General features: G+C 41.3%; 1 protein-coding gene across 2 annotated transcripts; it reads left to right on the plus strand.

Moving 5' to 3' along the window:
* The first annotated feature begins 8,064 nt into the window (after positions 1-8,064).
* Positions 8,065-16,224, plus strand: LOC310862801 (interferon-induced GTP-binding protein Mx3-like). 2 transcript variants are annotated; one of them, XM_083770881.1, is made up of 15 exons: positions 8,065-8,166; positions 8,346-8,466; positions 10,087-10,276; positions 10,889-10,981; positions 11,431-11,493; positions 11,609-11,763; positions 12,174-12,312; positions 12,417-12,615; positions 13,054-13,132; positions 13,228-13,350; positions 13,564-13,705; positions 13,893-14,051; positions 14,152-14,228; positions 14,324-14,551; positions 15,261-16,224. In XM_083770881.1, exons 2-15 carry the CDS (start codon positions 8,401-8,403, stop codon positions 15,483-15,485), a joined length of 1,938 nt encoding a protein of 645 aa, XP_083627007.1. In that variant the 5' UTR covers positions 8,065-8,166; positions 8,346-8,400; the 3' UTR covers positions 15,486-16,224. The 2 variants fall into 2 exon arrangements, with proteins under 2 accessions (XP_083627007.1, XP_083627008.1); XM_083770882.1 differs by lacking the exon at positions 8,065-8,166 and having other exon boundaries at positions 8,287-8,466.
* The last annotated feature ends 1,123 nt before the right edge of the window (positions 16,225-17,347 follow it).

Raw genomic sequence — 17,347 nt, forward strand, 5'->3', positions numbered from 1 at the left:
ATCGTCCTGGTGGCGCTTCACTCCAGACTGAAGTTACCAACGTCTCTGTTCTGACTGATTTGCTGTGTGTTACATGTGTTTTAACATCTCTGTTCTGACTGATTTGCTGTGTGTTACATGTGTTTTAACATCTCTGTTCTGACTGATTTGCTCTGTGTTACATGTGTTTTAAGTTAAAACACATGTAACACACAGCAAATCAGTCAGAACAGAGATGTTAAAACTTTTAACATCTCTGTTCTGACTGATTTGCTGTGTGTTACATGTGTGTAAACATCTCTGTTCTGACTGATTTGCTGTGTGTTACATGTGTGTAAACATCTCTGTTCTGACTGATTTGCTGTGTGTTACATGTGTTTTAACATCTCTGTTCTGACTGATTTGCTGTGTGTTACATGTGTGTAAACATCTCTGTTCTGACTGATTTGCTGTGTTCTATATGTGTTTTGGTATGGGCGTATATACATAGGGTTCTGGACAACTACTTATGCAATCAACTCGACACTGGACATAACAATGTCCCTGGGGTCAACGTGCATGCTGAGTTTGAAGTTGGTCGTTTGGACGATTCTCAAGATACTAACTAGATGGACGTGTGTGTGTGTGTGTGTGTGTGTGCACGCACAGAGATTTTGTGCATTCATTATTTAATACTCCTATATGTATCAATAGGAATGTGTATATTAGAGTGTTCTAGATCGATGCAATCATATACAGCAGACCATTTCAATGTGTTGATAATGCTTAAAAATATAAAATAGACGTTTGTCAAAAATGTCGTTTTCACATAGTCATAGGGTTCCAGACACGCCCAATCATAATGATAAGCATTCCAACGCGTTTGTAATGGTCAAAAAACATGACATAGACACACAGTTTGCATGTGTAGCTCACGTGGTTCAAATGTTACAGCCAAAACAGTTTTAATGTATTAATTCTGACCTTTATTGCATTTGTTTTTAGTCTTGTCCATTTTTGCATTATTCAATTTAGGGAGGCGTGGTAACATTTTGATAGATTTTCAGCCTTTGTGGGCCAAGGTGCGCTGCTTTTCTTTTCTACCTTTCATTACACAGTAGGTTGTGTCATTTATTATGTATGAAATATAAGATTTTGGCTACATTTACTATGTGTCTGTATTCTGGAACCTGAGCACGTGTATGTGTACGCATCACCAGATAGCACAAACACTCGTCTTCTTCATAAATGTCCGTTTAATAAAGAATAAAAGTGTGAAACTGTAAATACAGAAAAAAGAAGCATATCAAAAACTTATCTGACAAACATGAAATGCATGAAATGTACTAATACAGCAATGCAAATACACAGATTAATTTATCTGGCAACAATAAACTGCAAACTTTTACTCTAACAAAGGCACAATCAAATAAACTTGCATTAATTGTCTCTTAAGCATGATGAAATAAACTTGCATGAAATGTGTCTTTAGAAAGTTAAACATACACAAAACACCAACATTCCAAAGTACTCACAAACAAAGCCTCTGTGAGGTCCAAACCATAGACTGTAAAAAATATGGACAAAGCGTTCCCCGGGTCTAACATGAACGTAAAATGAAGCCTGTAATGATATGCTAATTCCTGATGTAAGTCGCCATCTTTTGGTACCAGCTGGCCATTGGCTGGCTCCGTTTTGTACCAGCTGGTCATTGGCTGCCCAGACAACGAGGCGGGACTTCCCCCCTTCTTCTCTGTTGGTTTTTATTTTGACTCGAGTGGGAGGAGAAGACTCTTGAGTGGGAGGGGAATCCCGATCATAGACTGTAACGGTAGCCACGCCCCTCAGAACATACGCGACTTTATGGTCATTTTTTTAATTAATGGGACCATAATTTTCCAAAAAGAATATTATGACATTAGAAATGAGACTTTAAACTAGTGACTGGAAGAAGAAAGTATTCATGACCATGTTTATTAAGGTAATACAGTCTAGGTGAAGTTGGGCCAAAATACATGGGCCTCTATGGAGCTATGGGGCTTTTTGGGTCCAGTCCAGCGCCACAACAGGCCATTATATGAACTACCGATTTCAAATGAGGCTTCACGAAATATCTGGCTGACTGCCCCCCTGGTCCAAACACAGTCAGTGTGAGTGTAGAATGAAGGAGAGAAGAGCAATCCCTTTTCCCTCTCTAAACAGAGGAGGAGTGGTTTACAATCCCTTGATTAACACTAAAGGTGCAGCTAATGCACTCTTGATTGACCTGACCTGAGGCCATGACATCAAAGGCAGAATTAAGGTTACTCTTGATTGACCTGAGGTCATGATTAGTGGTGGGGAAAAAAATCGATTAGTCAATTAATCGCGATGCCATCATGGGCGATAATTCATCGATGCACAAATGTCAAACATCGATTATATAATGTATTTTTTTTTACCGGAGCAAAAGGGCGGAACTAATCTGCGACTGCGCTGCGTCGTCGTACCGGACCATTTAGAGTGACACGCTTTAGCTTTCTACAACCAAAACAGAACGATCGAGTTACCAACGCGGAGGGGAAGAGAAAAAAGATGACAGAAAGGGAACATTTTGGATTGTATGAGGTTGAGGGGCTCCGTCTTATGAGCAAATTTAAGACTTCCGCTCTGAGAGCTAGCAGATTTAAGACATCCGGTTGCCTTCAGAATAAAATAATATTTTTAATTCGTTAATTAAATAACTATTACGTTACATTATTAGTGTAAAAGTGTGTTCTTTTCGTTAAGAATCACCCAAAAAGGATTGTAGTTTAGCCCAGCCGGGCAATAGTTTATTATAAAGTCCCGTGCTAAGAGTAGTAATAAACAACCTGTCAGCTCAGTCTAGTGCAACCAACAACAGGTACCGTGCGTACCGTGCGTCACGCACCTGTATAAGCAAGGTTCCTAGGTTCCTATCTAAGCAATAAAGGTTCCTATTTCATCAAGCAATAATACACCTATTATAACAATTAGTATTATTATTACATTACAGTTATTGTAAAGACACACATTATGTTTCTGTGTAAAAATAAGTAATTAAATTACTAATAAGTAATTAAATAATAATAAAAGTTATCTAAATGGATAAATGCTATTCACTGGAGTGCATGGACTTTATAAAGTGGACACTGGACAAAAGAGGCCTCCGCGAGGCAACTATCTGGACATACCCACGCGTTCGGGGAGATGTCCTCTACCACACCCCACTCTCCGCTAAGCGGGAGAGGTGTAAAATTCACAGCAGCAGACCTTCTACTGTGGTCAATGCTGAAAAAAGTACCGTTTCCGGACCCAGAATGGACACTGGACAAAGAGGCCTCCGCGAGGCAACTATCTGGACATACCCACGCGTTCGGGGAGATGTCCTCTACCACACCCCACTCTCCGCTAAGCGGGAGAGGTGTAAAATTCACAGCAGCAGACCTTCTACTGGGGTCAATGCTGAAAAAAGTACCATTTCCGGACCCAGAATGGACACTGGACAAAGACGGCTCCGCGAGGCAACTATCTGGACATACCCACGCGTTCGGGGAGATGTCCTCTACCACACCCCACTCTCCGCTAAGCGGGAGAGGTGTAAAATTCACAGCAGCAGACCTTCTACTGTGGTCAATGCTGAAAAAAGTACCGTTTCCGGACCCAGAATGGACACTGGACAAAAGACGGCTCCGCGAGGCAACTATCTGGACATACCCACGCGTTCGGGGAGATGTCCTCTACCACACCCCACTCTCCGCTAAGCGGGAGAGGTGTAAAATTCACAGCAGCAGACCTTCTACTGTGGTCAATGCTGAAAAAAGTACCGTTTCCGGACCCAGAATGGACACTGGACAAAGAGGCCTCCGCGAGGCAACTATCTGGACATACCCACGCGTTCGGGGAGATGTCCTCTACCACACCCCACTCTCCGCTAAGCGGGAGAGGTGTAAAATTCACAGCAGCAGACCTTCTACTGGGGTCAATGCTGAAAAAAGTACCATTTCCGGACCCAGAATGGACACTGGACAAAGACGGCTCCGCGAGGCAACTATCTGGACATACCCACGCGTTCGGGGAGATGTCCTCTACCACACCCCACTCTCCGCTAAGCGGGAGAGGTGTAAAATTCACAGCAGCAGACCTTCTACTGTGGTCAATGCTGAAAAAAGTACCGTTTCCGGACCCAGAATGGACACTGGACAAAAGACGGCTCCGCGAGGCAACTATCTGGACATACCCACATGTTCGGGGAGATGTCCTCTACCACACCCCACTCTCCGCTAAGCGGGAGAGGTGTAAAATTCACAGCAGCAGACCTTCTACTGTGGTCAATGCTGAAAAAAGTACCGTTTCCGGACCCAGAATGGACACTGGACAAAGAGGCCTCCGCGAGGCAACTATCTGGACATACCCACGCGTTCGGGGAGATGTCCTCTACCACACCCCACTCTCCGCTAAGCGGGAGAGGTGTAAAATTCACAGCAGCAGACCTTCTACTGTGGTCAATGCTGAAAAAAGTACCGTTTCCGGACCCAGAATGGACACTGGACAAAGAGGCCTCCGCGAGGCAACTATCTGGACATACCCACGCGTTCGGGGAGATGTCCTCTACCACACCCCACTCTCCGCTAAGCGGGAGAGGTGTAAAATTCACAGCAGCAGACCTTCTACTGGGGTCAATGCTGAAAAAAGTACCATTTCCGGACCCAGAATGGACACTGGACAAAGACGGCTCCGCGAGGCAACTATCTGGACATACCCACGCGTTCGGGGAGATGTCCTCTACCACACCCCACTCTCCGCTAAGCGGGAGAGGTGTAAAATTCACAGCAGCAGACCTTCTACTGTGGTCAATGCTGAAAAAAGTACCGTTTCCGGATCCAGTGTCCATTCTGGGTAGTCTAACTCCTTTCAGGCTTGTGAAGAGGTAGTGAAGTCACACTCACAATGTCTGCACAAATCCAATAATGACTTTAAGCTTATTTATTGGTCACAGTATCAGCGACCCAAACAGACCCAGAGTCAGTGACTCAAACACAGCTAATGCTGTCAAGTGTACTTTATTGTCTGTGGACATGGTCTCCATCCATGCGGAGGTGTGGTGATAGAAAGAGAAACAAGCAAGGCACCCATACAGTGAAATTGCGGTTCATTGACAGGCTGGAATGGCTTAGGGTCGACGACAGAGTACAGCATCTTGCAATGGGTTTGATCCACAAGATTCAATACACCATGAAGATACCTGTCTAAATACTTCCTTAATATTAACGAAGTCCACACCCACACCCACAACACCAGAGGGAGTGCAACAAACCACGTCCACTCACAGTTAACAGACTTTGTATTGAGTTGTGCTTGAAATGTAGGCCTACTGTAATTCTGCAAACTGTTAAATACTCCAATCAATCAATCAATCAATCAATCAATCAATCAATCAATCAATCGGAGGCTGCTCTGCTCTCGTGCTGTTGTTTTCACTGCTGGGAGATCCATTTGTGCCGGATTTGAACACATCTTCTAACCTTAGAAACACAAAGTGGTTTCACCCGGCATGTGTGGCCAGTTATTCACCTTCCTTATGAGTAGCCTATTTATCTGATTAAGGGTCAATAATCAAGGGTTGACATTGTTTTTCTTTCTTGGAAAGCAACTCAGTTTGCCAAATCTCCATGTTGTCGACTTGTCCTACAGCAAGTTGTTTGGAACTATTGAGAGTGCATCAATCCGACGAGACAACTCATTCTACGAATGATCTTCATGCTCTTGTCCGTGGCATCCACGGACATGGTGTTAACCGTTTAGAGTCTCTGGACCTCATTGCCAACAGATTCACATTGAAGAAGAAACCCTCTTGGCCCTCGAACATCACACATGTTTCTCTGAGTGAGAATCCATTAGGCAACAATGTGTTCCATCACCTTTCTCCATACTCATCTTGTCAGTGACTGGGATAGACAGTCTCAGCCAAAATACACTTGGGTCTCTGAATGATCTGAAAACCACTTTAATGAATAAAATGTAATTTTGTTCAATCTGTATAGTAGCATATAGACTCGGAGTATGTCAATAAAACATACAATTGGGGTGGTTGCATTTTGTCTCCCTGCTCTTCTATTGAGACATTTAGATCGTGTCAAAGTTCATGTTGTCCGGGGTAGAAAAGGAAAGTTACATAGTGCAGTAAGGTCATACGAAGCTGCGACCACTAGGTGGCAGCATACAGCTATAGAGGTCCTCCTTCTCACAGTCACCTTTGTTTCTTAGTCATATTTGGTCGCTATTTGCCAGAAACTTCATATCAAGGACCCCCAAATTGACACCAATTAGCCCGCGGACCCCCATTTGAAAATATATGCCAGGGACCCCCATAGGAGAAGATTTTTACGGCTCTAGCAGTGATCCTCAACCCGTTTAATTTCAAGGACCCCCAGTTTGACATATTACTCTACAGCTAGACCCCCATTTAATGGCATTTCTATCTCTGGGACCCCAATTTATATTGTAAAATTAATTAATTAATGTAACTCTGAGAGTGTACAAATTTGGAACCAAAGGGTACACTCTCAGAGTTACAGACCCATAAGGGTCCATTTGGTTCCTAACTATCATTTAGCTGGGGATCCCCTGGAACTCCCTCAATGATCACTGGGGGTCCCCGGACCCCACTTTGGGAACCACTGGCCGCGAGGTTACCCTATGGGTTACCCACATGGGCGCGGGTCTGAGGGTCAGCATGTCAAATTCACTAGTGGGTAAAACAAAACGAAAACAAACAAACAAACAGGCCTATAGCGGCTACAGGACTTACAAAAAAACCAATGCAGTTAATCGAAAGTGAAACTTACATGATCCATTTCTCGTGAATCAAAACTTAATGCAGTCCTTCCCTTGTGTTCCGGTGATCTAACCAGAATTGGCCCATGTTTACTTTCAACTACTAGTAGCCTCGGAAATCCAGAGGTTTTTATTTCCAGGAAGACCTGTGCATGGTCTTTCATCTTCAGGACATTTGATCTGGTCAGACATTAATAGGTACGGTTCAATATGGGCTGCTTGAGGATGTTTTCGTTTTTTTAGTTTTATTTATTCGCACAATAAAAACTGTAGGCCTATATAAAAGGTTACATCAATAAAAAAGAAAAACATACGGATGCTTAATGAAATTATTAAACATATAACATTAAAACATGCTTACGTTAAGCATTAAACATGCCTAAACATTAAAACAAAACAAAATGCTTAAGCATTTAAACAACAAAGCTGGTTTATTAACCAGGCTAACCTCGAGTCGCATCACCACCGGACAAAAGTGCTTCTTGGACTCGCCCATGTTCTCCTGTAGTGTAGACCCCTATGCACTGTAGACTATGTTGTATGTTCAGCACCACGGAGAGCGCTGTTACCAATAGACACTCTGGTCCATCGCCCTTTGCTGCCGTTGCTGGACCTTATAGGCCTACTCGGAGAGTCGGAGTGTTATCTATATAAAGTTACTCAAGTTTTCTCTACTGTTTTTCAATACTAGTAGTAACCTGTAGCCTACTTTTACTTTTCCTTGGCTTCAAGTCAAGCAAGCACACTGCATGGCTGATGGCTGGCTGTATAAGCTTCGAGCAGTGACCAACTGACCGATCCCCACGAACGATACATTTGAGTAAGGTGTCACAACACTAGTGGTGAAATATGAGTTTCTGTTTTATAATGTTAATTTAGGTTTGTTTGTTTATTACAATTGACCCATATAGTTAAGTTGACTAATACTGTTATTGTATGTAGAGCCACACACCACACCCATTAAGGCTATGGACCAGAGCTACACACCCATGTAAATTGTGCCTCTACTTGGGTCATATTTATTATGTTAAAAATGTGTTATTTTAAACAAGCACATCGATCAGCAATAGTGGGATGTTTATCAAATATCTGATTCTAAATTGGTGTATTTTATTTTAATTTAAAGTAGCCTATAGGCTATTAAGAAGTAGGCCTACATGAAAGCCTGGGTATCGAGGCTAGCCTACATCGTGCAAAACGGTCTGTTAAATTGAAAGTGAAACTTATGCTAAAGTTTTGATTTCTCCTGAACCAACCCTCCCTCCCTCACAGCCGCCAGGGGAGAAAAACCAAACAAAGCACCTGAACCATGACGGATTTATGCTTTCAACTTTGTGTTCCTGCTTCCTGCTCCTAACTCACATTAAGCCGGTATAGTATAGTCTGATCTTCAGGCCAGGCCGGGTATGCCTGTTTTAACTTATATAACTTAGGCTATATAACTTTGATGTTCAGGTTGTACTAGCCCTGTAAACATGACTCATCATGGCAGTCATGTTCCAGGGCTAAGGTTGTACTAATAATTGACTATAATTTGTCTTCGTTCACAGTAATCACAGACATTCTGGTCAAGTCGAAGTCGGACCGAAGAAGAAGAAAGCCACGATGAAGAAGAGCACTTCCTCCACTCCCTCCAGCACCTCCAAAACCAAGCAGACCAATCATGATAACGTAAGTGGACAGTAACTCTGGTCCATATAGCCTTTTTACTGCTCTAGCTGCCAAATGCGACGGCATTAGAGCTATGGAACAGAGCTAAGTAGACAGATATATTTATACGCCGATGAAGACGCCTTGTTATATGTTTGATAACTGAAATGATGTAAGATGGGAGGCATACTATGATCCGACGGACCATTGCTCCGAAGGAGTATTGGTCTAGGAGTGCGCTGGGGGTCGGGAGAGGGTTAGGTTTAGGTGTACGGAGTCCCTACACTACAGTAGCCTAGGTAGCCTACCTCGGTGAACTCTCCTCCACGGTAGGCCTACTGTGTGTGTGCGTGCGTGTCATTTGTAATATTCCTCTAAAACATGGTGTGCATTTGAATGATAGCCTTTGTTTTGATGACCCAGATACAGGATAGGTGGGCGGGCAGCACTGACTGGGCACTTATGGACATCTGGGCACCAAAATTGTCTGTTTTGTTCAAAATGTTCATAAATGAAATAAATAGTAAGTAGCCTAATGTAAAGTATAAATGACGTGAACATGCACGGCACATCATTATCAGACTTCATTTTATCCTTCAACTTCTTGTTTATGCCCCAAAATGACTGGATGGGTTTTGTATCAATTGCAGAACTATTAGATGTTACATAGCCTACTTCTTTTAATTTTTTCCTTTGTGCCCACCAAGTGACAGCATAGAGCAGGCTGTAGTCTGAAGCATACCGGAATTTACGGAAACCAATTAAGACTTCTGGAACTGGTTGACTTAATAAGCTATTTAAATGCTTGTTTCAACCCGTCCGTCAGTTAGATTTTCTTGCCGTTAAAAAATACATAGAGCAGTCATCATGAACTTGACGCCTGGGGGTGCGACTGCTTGGCCAACGACACCTGCGCGCACGCAAAGCGTTTTTACAATGCCCTAACCCCTAAAAATGAGTTATTTAGGTAGTACAGCAGCTTACACACATGCACTACAGCCATACAGCGAGTCATCATATCATGATAAGAGAGATGATTACAAACTACAGTCAGAAGCCAGAAGTTAAGTTTAAAAAAATAATTTTTTTTTTTTTTGCCAGGGGGTGCAGTGCACCCCCTGAACCCCCTCAAGCTCCGCCCATGGCAGTCATACATAGAGCAGCAACATACATAGAGCAGGTCTCCCGACCTTTACTTTCTGGATATGATACGATACGATTTTTGGAAAAGTATTTAAAAATATATTCGCCGGTGTCCCACTCTGCCGATAGGAGGGAGAGGTGTTATGGCTAAATGCAAGTTCAACAGTAAATCATGTGAGAAAGGTGAATACACAATGGGGATAAAACCATCCACAATTTCCACAAATCTCCCAATGCAGTATACCGTATCATGTTTATTTTCATAGAAAGTTTTGTTTAAGTGCCAAAACCGTAATCCCGTCTTCTAGACGTCTTTGCAATGAGTGCCAAGGCCGACAAGACATTAAAAAAATTAAAAAAATACACTTTTTTTATAATGGGATAATTGGCACTCAGAGCCTAAACTGGTGACCACCAGGTGGCACTGAAGGAGGAATTTCTAGGTGTTGTTAAAATTGTCTTTAAAAGGTGTTAAATGTAACCTCCTGGTCCCTGTAGAAACCCTCCTTGCTGCAGCAACATTTTGAGGACACAGTGCGTCCCTGCATTGACCTCATTGATTCTCTACGCTCCCTGGGTGTGGACAAGGACCTGTCGCTTCCAGCTATCGCCGTGATTGGAGACCAAAGCTCCGGCAAGAGTTCTGTGTTGGAGGCGCTTTCCGGAGTGGCTTTACCAAGAGGAAGTGGTAAGACCTACAAGACACTTAGACTTTGTCTAAGTGCACCGCTTCTAACACATTGTCTGCTGTTGACGTGTACAATTGATATCGCTTTATATGAACCTGAAATGGCACCATTAAACAACTTTTAGCCCTGAGCCGGTTGCTAGGCAACGTCGTGATTGGAAATATAAACATTTCTCACACTAACATTAGCCTTTTCTTACAATGGCGGTCTGTGAGCGGGGAAAACAGAAGTATACGGTTTGATTGATTGAATATTTTATTAGACAATAAGAAAAAATGCAAACAGCACAATGTACAGTCAGGCACGTTTACACAAATGTAAACCTGTACCTGGCACAAACTCTTTTTGGATTGGGGTCCATGACATAAAAAAAATCAGACCAATCTGAAGCGAGTGGTGCAACAGCACTCCCTATTGGTACTCTAAGTCTAAACGGACATAGTCACAGTCACATAGGTTATGATATAGGGACAAAACTGTTCCTTGGAGTGGTTGCACACTAAAAAAAATAAGACATATTTTAGTGAAGCGGTGGGTATGTCAATAGGCTAACATTGTAGCAAGATATTCCATGCCCAAAGGCCATTTACTGTAGTCCTTTTCCTTTACAGGCATAGTGACAAGATGCCCTCTTGAGTTAAAGATGAGAAAAACAATGAAAGGAGACCAGTGGCAAGGGAGCATAAGCTACAATGTTCAAGGCGGTAGGTTTGATTTTATTCCATAATCAACTGAAAGAGGATATTGCAACAAAAATAATGAATGCTGAATTATATTTTCTCTCAACTCTTTATTCTCTTTTTACTGTGTTTGAAAGTTTAGTCAGTTTAGTTTAGTGTTCAATGTCTGGGGACTACGGATGACAATTAGCATCTCTGCTAAATCCAGTGTATTTACGCTACATTTTTATGTAATGTTCATTAATACACTCTGTCCCGTCCAAATAAACCAATAAAGTAAAGTGAATTATCTTCATTTAGAAGGGAGAACAGGTGGCAAACTGGCAACACTTCTCTTCCATGGGGATACATTAGGCTCATTACTCAGCTATGATATCTAATATTTTATTACAAAACAAAAGCAGTAACTTGTAATAGTTAAATAAATCCCAATGATGAGTTTCATTGTTTGAACACCTTTTGTTTTCTACTAGGCGTGATGTCCATTAGTGAAATCATCGATGATCCTTCACAAGTGGAGCAGCTTATTAAGCGAGGTGATAATAACGAATATCGTAGACATTGTTTTTAATTCCGTGAATGCAAGATGCACCAAACACGACAAAGCCCATCTGCATGCTCAGGTTTTTGTTTATTTTGTTCCAATTCCAGCTCAGGATGAAATGGCAGGAGTTGGAGTGGGGATAAGTGAAGATCTCATCAGTCTGGAGATCGCCTCTCCTGATGTTCCAGACCTCACTCTCATAGACCTGCCTGGCATTGCCAGGGTGGCTGTACAGGGACAGCCAGTAGATATTGGGGACCAGGTAAAGCCGCTTTTGTGTTGAACAAGCAATCTCTAGAGTCTGTGCTGCTCCCCCTCGTCCACTGCCATGCTAACTGAAATCTTAAAACTCTTTTATCTCAGATTCATTTCCCAGATGAGGTTTTTGATCAAAACGGCTTCACGGCTCATTACTAAAGCGTCGCTGTCTTGCGGTTACAATATTAACGTTGTTAAAGTGCTCAGCAAGTTTAATTTCATTAGATGGTGAGATATCTTCATTCTCCATGAAGTCATGAGAGTGAAGATGCGCAGAAACTTCATTGAACAATCCAGCCAACATTGACCGACTGAATTAACAACCTCGCCTTTTTTAATAGAGCCCCTACACTAGTGAAGCTAAAACAAAAATGTAAAATTAAATGTGTATGAAAATGTCATGATGTGTTTCAGATCAAGAGATTGATACAGAAAGTCATCGCTAAACAACAAACAATTTGTTTGGTGGTGGTTCCGTGTAATGTTGACATTGCAACTACTGAGGCATTGAAGATGGCACAGGAGGTGGACGGCGACGGAGAGAGGACTTTAGGTAAAATGACGTTATTTAAAATGTCAACTTGATGTACTCTGCTGTTACTAGGTTAACACAGTACATTTCTCTCTTGTCGTGTCTACATACATGCACACACGCAGGTATCCTCACCAAGCCGGACCTGCTTGACAGAGGCACAGAGCAGACGGCGGTGGACATTGTGCATAACAAAGTCATCCCCCTCAAGAAGGGCTACATGATCGTAAGGTGCAGGGGCCAGCAGGAGATCGTTGACCAGGTGCCACTGATGGAAGTCACCAGGAGAGAGAAGGTCTTCTTCAAAGAACATGCACACTTTAGGTCTGGACCCAAGACTTGCTGTGTACATAGATGGTCAAGAGTACTGTCAAGGAAATTAGGAATACACTAAGCAATGCTAATCATTTTATGTTATTAATTTGAGAAACTCAAAGCTGTGTTAATTATTCCTGTACTGTACAGTACAGTACAGTACAGTACAGTACAGTAGAGGGACACGGTAACTGTCATTTCTCAAACGTTTTGGACGCGGGGCAGCTTGCCGGAAACGGGCCGGCCGTGGGTGCGTTCCTGTGGGTCTGGGTCACACCCACAGGAACTGGGTCTGGGGGGGGGGGGGGTCTGACGGTTGTAAATCTGATCAGTGTGTATGCTTGCCACTCTCTGATGTATAAGTCATATTCATAAGTCTCTCTGAATAAGAGATCCAAATGGCTATCATGTTAAGTGTTTTTCTTGTTCCCCATTCTCACCAAACAGAACACTGTATGATGATGGTCAAGCCACCATTCCAAAACTGGCTGAGAAATTAACCCTTGAGCTGGTGAACCATATCGAGGTGCAAATTGTTCATTGTCGTTAATTTCAAAATTTACATTAAGTACCTGATCACGGAAATTGTTTATGGACCATTTCATACTATCCCATTTTCAGAGATCCTTGCCTGCATTGGCGAAAGAGATTGAAATGAAACTCTCAGAAACGCAACGTGAGATAGAGAGATGTGGAAGTGGGCCCCCCTCTGATCCAGGAGAGAGAATGCAATTCCTCTTCGATGTGAGTAACCTTATTGTTACTCTCATGACCGTGTCTTTGGGGTAACACTGAACCCAGTAACTGTGTGGTTCGATGTAATACAAATTAAAACAACTTATGGGCAAGACTACCTGGTAACAAGGGACCTGAGTGATATTACATAATACAATATAAATGTATAAAATAAATGACTAACTTTTATCCTATTTACTTGCCCCTTCTCCTATGTTTTAGAGAGTGATGGCATTTACTCAAAATGCCATTAGCCTGACTAAAGGGGAGGAAGTAAAATGTGGAGACAATCCCAATGTCTTTGCTAGTCTCAGAGAAGAGTTTGGGAAATGGAGTAAATACATAGACCAATCTGGAATAAATTGTAAGTACATTGATCCATCTACTGTAGCTACAATATGCAGTGACAAAAAATACCCCAACTAATACATTCTCATTATAAGATCTAGTGATTCTCTTGAAATCCATGAAATCCATGTCCCAGTCATAACCTAAACCTTATTATAGTTTATGCTCCGAATCTCTTATCCACATATCTATTAATATTGAAGTTAACAGAAAGATTGAAAGTGAAGTGGCTGCTTATGAGAAGCAGTACCGTGGAAAAGAATTGCCTGGGTTCATCAACTACAAGACCTTTGAGACCATGGTGCAGACGCAAATCAAACTTCTGGAGGAGCCTGCTGTTCAGAAGCTCAGGGACATCGCAGGTAACGCTATGTGTTTGGTGTAATCTAAATGTAATAAATAATTGAATATCTTGTATATTCAGTTTCTTTATCACCGTTATGTTTTCTATTTGCTTCCTAGATTTTGTGAAAAACGTGTTGAGTCAGCTTGCTCAGTTGAGCTTTGTTGGATTTCCTAACCTCTTAAAAGTTGCAAAGGTATCCGTCACAAATACTTATGCACTATTGTGATTATAAAATGCAATTTATTATTACTTTACTATTATTAAATTGTCATTTGCTTTGCTATCCAGACAAAGATTGAAGGCATCAAGCAGCAGAAAGAGCCCGTTGCAGAATCCATGCTGAGGACCCAGTTCAAGATGGAGATGATCATTTACACCCAGGACAGGACATACAGCAGTGCCTTAAAGAAGAGAAAACTGAACAACTCCACTCAGTCTCAGATTATAATCCAAACGGGGCTCGAGCCGGAGGCCACCATGTTAGAGCTGATGTTTCACCTGAAATCCTATTATAAAGTAAGTCTTGCATCTTTAGCCCAGAAAAAATAATATATTATTAACCCATTTATACAATACCTGAGGTCGATTCTAAAAATGTCTTCTAAATGGATCCGAATACTGCAATGTTAGTTATGCATGGGTACAGTATATCTGCTACAGAAGCATTACACTGTTGGCAGATAAAATGGCCACCAATGTAATCAAAAAAATCAACCAAAGAACAAGATTCCTGTACAGGATCTCCTCACTGGTCAACAAAAACACATTGAAGACCCTAACAGGAGCCCTCGCCTCGTACAAGGTTTCTTCGACTATGCATGCACCTCTTGGTACCACAGCACCTCAAAGGCCCTTAAAACAAGGCTCCAGAAATGTACTGTAATTCTCCAAACTGTTAATAAATATTTCAATCAATCAATCAGCAACTATCTAAAATCAGGGGTTAGTTCCATATATATAGTGATTCTCAACCTCGTCTGGCTGACTTGTCTTTTAGTTCTACTGAATCTCTTCTCCACTAGTCCCCCCCTAACATTTTAGTCTAGTTTTCATTTGTTGAGGAAATTATCAATATATTTAGTCTTAGTCATCATAGCTTACGGTAGTTTTTCTTTAGTTTTCGCCAGTGAAAAAAAGGTAGTCGACAAAAAATAAATTGGTCATAGTTTTAGTCAACGAAATTAACACTGGAACAAAGTAACCTTTATTTTTTCTTCTTCTCTAGATTGCCAGCCAGCGTCTGGCAGACCAGATTCCTCTGGTGATTCGCTTCTACGTCCTGGAGGAGGCTGCCACTCAGCTGCAGAGGGACATGCTGCAGATGTTGCAGGACAAGGACAAGACGGAGTTCCTGTTGCGCGAGGACTCTGCCGTCAATGACCGAAGAACCACACTGCAGAATCGCATGAAGCGCCTGATGCAGGCTCGCACTCGCTTGGTGGAGTTCTAATATCTCTTTGGAAAAAGTAACTATATGTCAAGCTTCTGCAAAAAAAGAAAAAAATAAATAGGCAAGAAATCAAATTCTTAGGTTGACATTTGAACATTTGTTCACATCTTTGGTGCATCGTGAACTTGTAAATTGGCTATTTTTGCTATTGAACATACAGCAAAGTATGGTTTAATTGGTCCAAATGCTTGGAGTCATGACCTGAACTGGTTTAGTTTCTTGTCCATATATCGTCAGGTAGCACAAATGCAGCTGTATATATATTTCAGTGCTTATCAAAGATTTTCATGCCAAGGACACCCAAATTGATATTTATTTGTCTGTGGCTCTTTGGAGATTTGGCCGTGAGCTTGTAAGTTAAAACTTTTATGCTATAACAAATACTTAAGATAAGGATTAACTAAAGGACCCAGACCCTACTTTGAGAACCACTGTTATTTGGTTTCAGTTCAGTGCTTCATTTCCATGTGATTGTTTTTGTGCTTTTGTTAACCATGAAGCTCTTTAAAAATAAATCTAAGTGCTGTGCTATACAACAAAGCTTAAATATATTTGTATTGCTATCAAATCAAGGAAAACTTTGAGTGAGCAGTTGGTTAAATATGATAATCTAGGGTCATTGTTAAGACTATGTGATAGTCTGTAATGTAGTGTAGTAGTATATATAAATCTAAATGCATAAACCCTTTATATACAGTAGATCTGTATGAACGCATAATGATGATTCTGTGATTGGGTTTCCTCTCCGCTTGTTTTGTGTTGTGCTTTCTGATGTACCTGATGTTATAAACACATTAATTATAATTTGTTAACAAACCAAAAAAAATAAATAAAAACATTTTCATTACGTTTGGGCTGTTCATGTTAAGTTTCTGTTTTCCTACCCTGAAGGATTTCAATATAACCCTTGGAAGAAAAACGTGTGAAATGCTTTATGTATGGTGGTTCTTGGGATTTGAAGAGGGGAGTTCCATGACAGTTTCCACTACTGACTTTTGAACAACGGATACAATTCTCAACTCGCTGTTTTCTGTCACTCTATAAGCCATAACTCCAAAACAGGTGGGTCAAAGTGAACAACCAATGTGTCAATTTGAAGCTATGATTCCATGCTTGACATGAAATAACGAAAAATTAAAAAAATCCAATGGCAGTCCATCAGTCAAATCTGGTCACAAATGTGTTCAGCAGTTATGATGATGGATTATGGAAAAGAAACTGTTACAAGATTCAATAATCAAAGAATTTATTCACCAGATAGCAGTAGTAATACTTTCAACTAATGTGTAATAAATCTTATTGAAGGTATGTCTGGAGCGTTCTTACATAATGAAAGGAACCATATAAAATACCAAAACACAAGGTATATTTCTATAGCAAAATAACTGTTGCTTGAATTGTAACATTGTAACATCATAAACCGAGTGTACAGTAGGCTACAGCTGGCCAACAGTATTTTACGGAACTTTGCATAGTCTTTGCATATAGGTCTTATCGTTGCAGTCGTACAGAAAGATTGCATCTCCATATTTCAAGAGGGGTTTCTTTTCTCATATTAACATCCTACTTTGTCATACAATAATAGTCACAGAAATAGCCGATCTACAAGCTTGTAGATACACACTTTACTATATTTGAATAAAATAACTGGGAAAATGGTTAAGCACTATATGTAACCTTTTTATGAATACAGTGTCTAATCTGTATGGTACAGTATGTTAATACAATATACAGAGCTGCCATGTCTCACCCTTTGAGTGTGACAGTCACGCAATTTAACCCTTTACCACGCACCACGCCACACATGCCATTTCACACGCATTATAATGATAAACTAGAAAGCAGTTCCCTGCAGAAACTGC

The sequence above is a fragment of the Protomyctophum parallelum genome (assembly GCF_964188405.1).
Source record: "Protomyctophum parallelum genome assembly, chromosome: 8".
In the NCBI taxonomy this organism is placed as follows: Eukaryota; Metazoa; Chordata; class Actinopteri; order Myctophiformes; family Myctophidae; genus Protomyctophum; species Protomyctophum parallelum.

What these genes read in the sequence shown, in the direction of transcription:
- LOC310862801 (XM_083770881.1), top strand. Translation starts at nt 8,401, where the DNA reads ATGAAGAAGAGCACTTCCTCCACTCCCTCCAGCACCTCCAAAACCAAG. An exon ending in AGCAGACCAATCATGATAAC is followed by an intron (nt 8,467 to 10,086) that starts GTAAGTGGACAG and finishes TGGTCCCTGTAG; the next exon opens with AAACCCTCCTTGCTGCAGCA. An exon ending in AGACCAATCTGGAATAAATT is followed by an intron (nt 13,706 to 13,892) that starts GTAAGTACATTG and finishes TTAATATTGAAG; the next exon opens with TTAACAGAAAGATTGAAAGT.